The sequence below is a fragment of the Octopus bimaculoides genome, chromosome 29 (genome assembly GCF_001194135.2).
Source record: "Octopus bimaculoides isolate UCB-OBI-ISO-001 chromosome 29, ASM119413v2, whole genome shotgun sequence".
NCBI lineage: Eukaryota > Metazoa > Mollusca > Cephalopoda > Octopoda > Octopodidae > Octopus > Octopus bimaculoides.
Genome location: NC_069009.1, coordinates 9,874,344 through 9,880,058, shown reverse-complemented (window position 1 = coordinate 9,880,058; position 5,715 = coordinate 9,874,344). Strand labels below are relative to the sequence as shown.

Below are 5,715 nucleotides of genomic sequence, written 5' to 3'. Positions count from 1 at the left end.
AGCCAACTCCTTGCTCTCGTTTCCAACAGACCACCAATGCCCAACCTGCAGCAAAACTTTCCAAGAATGCATTGGACTGATCGGCCACAGCCAGACGCACTGTGACCCATCTTTTCCCATGTAATGTCCTTGGTTATTATCAACAGCAACAGACAAACATTACTAGATGTATATTGGTTTTGGAATAGATGCAGCCAAGGCTGAACATTTAAGAAGTTTGCTTCTTCACCACATGGATTTAAATAATATATTTTATTTGCAAACAAATTGCAGACACAGCAGTCTCAGTTGAAAGCTCCACATACTGGACACCAGTAGGCTATGGGGTTATCAGGAGAGAGTGCACACTGTTTTATGGCCTTCTTCTTGATGGCATTATTGCACACCACCACCTACTCACTGACCTGAGGCCCCACTATATATATATATATATATATATATATATATATATTTCAAAGCAGGTGATTGGAAACAAATTTTGGTATTATTTATTCACCATTACACATGTTTCATTTGCTAATAGGAATTATAAAATTATACATGTAGTAAAAAACATGTAAGATTTCTCCTATTAGAAATTCTTCAGACAGAGTATCAAGTAATACAAATAAAATTGTCATTTGATTCTCTGAAGAATTTCTATTAGGAGATATTTTATATGTTTCTTCTAAATGTACAATTTTGTAACTCCTATTAGCAAATGAAACATGTGTCATGGGGAATAAATAACAACCAAAAATTTTTTTCCATCTCCTGTTTACATACATAATTACTCTGCAAGAACTATTTCCCAGTATCTTTCAACTCTTATCCAAACCTCACACAAATGTAATATCTACATACAACTTTGGAGTTCTGTAACATGCAGAAGTGCTTGACCAAGTGAAATTGTAGTTGTGGCCATGCTGGTGTCACGTAAATAGCACCTGTGCATCGTAGTCATAGTTGTCACAGGTGCCATTTACATGGCACCTGTGAATCGTAGCCATGGTTGCTGCCATCATCATCATCGTTTAACGTCCGCTTTCCATGCTAGCATGGGTTGGACCAGTGCTATGTAAATGACACCCATGCATCAGAGTAATGGTCATTGCCGGTGCCATGTAAACGGCACCCATGCATTGTAGTCGTGGTCATTGACAGTGCCATGCAAATGGCACCCAGGTTGATCATGCCATGTTGTTCATATTTAGATGCTTTTATGAAATTCATTCAGTTGTTAAACATAAATAAATCTTAGAATTAAATGGTTTTGATTTACTGTCAGGTGACTTTTGGCCAACCCTGTATATATATATATATATATATATATATGGGAGAATATACAAATAATAACAACAGACGAGGACAGGTGGTATATATATATATATATATATTTGTTCACAGAATTGTGTACAAGCAAATACATAAATCAATCAGATTCCAGCATAATCAAATTTTCACATTTTATTTTTGCATTTTTATAATTATAGAATACTACATATTGGTTTGAAAATTTGGTACAATGCCAGCAATTTTGTGGAAGGGAGTATGTCTTTTAAATTAATCCCAGTGTGTAACATGTACTTCTTTTATTGACCCGGAAAGTATCATTATTATCATCCTCATCACCACCATCATCATTTAAGCTCCATTTTCCACGCTGGCATGGGTTGGACAGTTTGACCAGAGCTGATTAAGGCCAGGGGCTGCACCAGTCTCCTTTGTCTGATTTGGCATGGTTTCTATGGCTGGATGCCCTTCCTAATACCAATCACTCCACAGTGTACCTCATGCTTATTACGTGGCCCCAGCACAAGTGCCTTTTATGTGGTACCAGCACTGGTAAAAGCAAAATCAGCACCGATGAAAGGCAAAATCAACTTTGATAAAATTTGAACTCAGAATGTAAAGATGACAAAATGTTGCTTAGCATTTTGTCCAACATGCTAATGATCCTGCCAGCTTGCAGCCTTAATATTACATATTACAAGTACTTTCATGAAGATCGCTATAAAATGTGAAAGTACTTGTAATATTGCAAAAATACAAAAATATAATGTGAGTTGCGAGGTTTTAAAAGTGAATAAATTAATAGATTTAACCCTTTAGCATTCAGATTGCTCTGTCAAATGTAATGCTTATTCATATTGTTTTGAATTCATCATGCAATATGTTACAGTTTTGTGATTTCAATGATGTGATTGGTTATTTTTAACATAAAAGAGAGAGAATATATGAGCCAGATATGGCTGGGTTAAATGCTAAAGGGTTGAATAAAGTGAGAAGGGATACAATATAATTACCTAGTCTGGAAGCGGACAGTAACAAGTCGCTGGTTGAAGAAAACCTTCACACCATCTACGATGGTCTTGCGTACATAGATGTGGATTATAAATGTCTCATTCTGAAATAGAGGTGGGGTTGAGTTAGAAGAGGGTGGTGTTGGTTGTGGGGATGTTGTAGCATTCAAGTATGGTGATGGTTGTAGTGGCAGCAGTGACAATGGTCGTGGTGTGGTAGCTGATGGTAGTGATGATGTTGGTAGGAGTGTTGGTAATGATGATGATGGCAATAATGATAGTGGTGTTGGTGATGGTGGAGATGATAGCGATGATAGTAAGGATGTGATTTCTAACAATGGATTGTGAAGATGGTGATAATGGTAATAGTTGCTATGACAACGATAGTGATAGTAAGGAAGTGAACTGGCTGAATTGTTAGCGCGCTGGGTGAAATGCTTAGGGGTATTTCATCCATCCTTACATTCTGAGTTCAAACTCTGTCAAGGTCAACTTTGTTATTCATTCATTTGGGGTCAATAAAATAAGTACCAGTTGAGTACAGGGGTCGATATAATCAACTTAATCCTCCTCTGAAATTGCAGGCCCTGTGTCAAACTTTCAAATTGATATGAATATCAATAGTTTCAGATTTTTGGCACAGGGTCACCAGTTTTTGAGGGAAAGGAGAAGTTAATTACATGAACCCCAGGACTTGAATGGTACTGATTTTATCAACCCAAAAGGATGAAAGGCAAAGTTGATTTCAAGAGATTTTCACTCAGACTGTAAAGACAGATGAAATATCACTAAGCATCTTGCATGGCAGTTTACCCGTCTTTACATTCTGAGTTCAAATTCCACTAAATGTTTCAAATTTTAGCACAAGGCCAGCAATTTTAGGGCTAAGTTGATTACATTGACATTAGTATTCAACTGGTACTTATTTTATCAACCCTGAAAGGATGAAAGGCAAAGTCGACCTTGCCAGAATTTGAAATCAGAACGTAAAGATGGACAAAATGCCACTAAGTATTTCGCCCAGTGTGTTAACGATTCTGCCAGCTCACCGCCTCAGGCCAACTAATTATAATAGCATGGATAATAATAGTTTCAAATTTCAACACAAGTCAGCAGTGAGGGGAGTGAGTTGATTACATCAAACCCAGTGCTCAGCTGGTACTTATTTCATTGACCCAAAGTGGATGAAAGGTAAAGTCAACCTTGGTGGAATTTGAACTCAGAATGTTTAAGAGCCTGAAGAAATGCTGCTGAGCATTTTGCTCATTGCACTAACAACAGTGCTAGCTTGCTGCCTTAACTCTTTCATGGTTATTGCAGCAATGATGTTAAACATCTACCAAAAAGTACTTCTGCTATTTTCTCTAAATCACATGACCTCAATAAACTTGACATTTCTCTTTAGAAAATAGTTCCGAACATGACATTCTTCAACAAAAGATAGATTGATAGATAAAACTGCTTTCTACAGTCAAGGGTAAATGAAATTTGAAGTGAATATATCTGATTCTGTAATAAAAGATTAATTGCATTAAACAATGTAGTTAGAAATAGCAGCTAAATCTCCCTCACTTTAGAAATTACTGCCTTATGGTGAAATTAAATTTCATGGTTATTCCAGTCATGATGTTAAATATATGCCCAGAAAAATAGAATTGGTATTTTCTGCAAGTTGTGTTGCATCAATGAACTTGAAATATCTCAACAGAAAATAGCTCCAAACATGACATGCTTCCATAAAATATCTTTGTGGTTTATTAAGTGAGTTAGTGTGTGGAACTTAAATTAAGATGAAATTTTGATGGGAAGTTTTTAGCCTTTAAACTGTGAAATTCAATTTCATGGTTATTCTAGAAATGATGTTAAATATCTACCAAAAAATCTAAGTCATATTGCCTCAATAAACTTGACATATCTCAACAAAATTGTTCCAAATATGACATTCTTCAAATTAAGACAGATTGGTATAACTGCTTTCTGAAGTTAAGGGTAAATGAAAATGTGGAGTTGATATATCTGATTTCCGCAGTAAAAGGGAAAATGATGTGGATAATAATGACAATTGCCATGAAAACGGTAATGATGATGGTGAAACTGAGAATAATGATGATTTCAAATTTTGGCACAAAACCAGCAAGTTCAGAGGAGGGGTTAAGTCAAATATATTGAACCAGGTAATCAACTAGTATTTATTTTATCAACCCTGAAAGAATAAAAAGCAAAGTTGACCTCGGCAGAATCTGAACTCGGAACATAAAAACAAATGAAATGCTGCTAAGCATTTTGCCTAGCATACTAACAATTCTGCCGGCTCACCACCATTTGCTATCTTTTAATAATGATTTCAAATTTTGGCACAAGGCCAGCACTTTTGGGGGAAAGGTGTAAGTCAATTACATCAACCTCCAGTGCTTGACTGGTACTTATTTTATTGACCTCGAAAGGATGAAAGGCAAAGAAGATCTCAACAGAATTTGAACTCAGAATATAAAGATGGATGAAATGCCACAAAGCATTTTGCCTTGTGTGATAACAGTTATGCCAGCTCACAGCCTTATATTAATAAATAATAATGGCTTCAAATTTTGGCATAAGGCCAGTAAGTTTGGGGGAGATGCAAGTCGATTACGCTGACCTCAGTGTCAAACAGGTACTTATTTTATCGACACTGGAAGGATGATAAGCAAAGTCAACCTCAGTGGAATTTGAACTCGGACTTCCAAAGACTAAAGAAATGCCATGATGCATTTTGTCCGGCATGTTAATAATTCTGCTAGCTCGCTGCCTAAGGAACCTGGAATAATAATAACAGCAATTACGATGAACATGATGATAGTGATGATGATGGTGCTAGTGATGATGTAAATGCTGAAAGCTACAATTGTGAAGATAGTGAGAGTGATGACGATAAGGACAGAACTCAAGTATAATACAAGCTCTTCACCTTTTCTATCCAGTCATGTTTTGTGTGCTGCAACTGGTAACAGGACTCTAAGGGATACATTTCAGTGCCTGAAACAACAACAAAAATAATACAACAATTAGAGGTACACAAAAAGAAGTGACAATTAAAATACAATTATATGATTAATAATAGGCTAATAAGTTGGCTTCCCAACCACATGGCTCCAAGTTCAGTACCACTGCATGGCACCTAGGGTAAATATTTACTATTATAGCCTCCAGATGATCAAAGCCTAGCGAGTGGATTTGGTGGATGGAAAGAAGCCTGTCCATGTCCACCACCACTGCTTGACAACTGGTGTTGGTTTGTTTATATGCCCGTAACTTAGCAGTTCAGCAAAAAGATACTGATACAATAAGTACCAGGCTTTGAGACTAAAAAATGTTCATGGCAGTGCCACAGTCTAATAACCAAAACCAGTAAAAGAAAAATAGATAAAAGTGTGTGTGTGTGTGTGTGTGTGTATAT

General features: G+C 36.5%; 1 protein-coding gene across 1 annotated transcript in view; it reads right to left on the bottom strand.

Moving 5' to 3' along the window:
- The window catches only part of LOC106879930 (ubiquitin carboxyl-terminal hydrolase 19), a 163,422-nt gene that overhangs the window by 138,426 nt on the left and 19,281 nt on the right, over positions 1-5,715 (bottom strand). Inside the window, exons 5-6 of the mRNA XM_052977848.1 lie at positions 5,227-5,294; positions 2,286-2,386 (exon numbers count right to left, since the gene is read on the bottom strand). Of these exons, the coding sequence (XP_052833808.1) occupies positions 2,286-2,386; positions 5,227-5,294 (169 nt within the window). The remainder of the gene's footprint in view (positions 1-2,285; positions 2,387-5,226; positions 5,295-5,715) is intronic.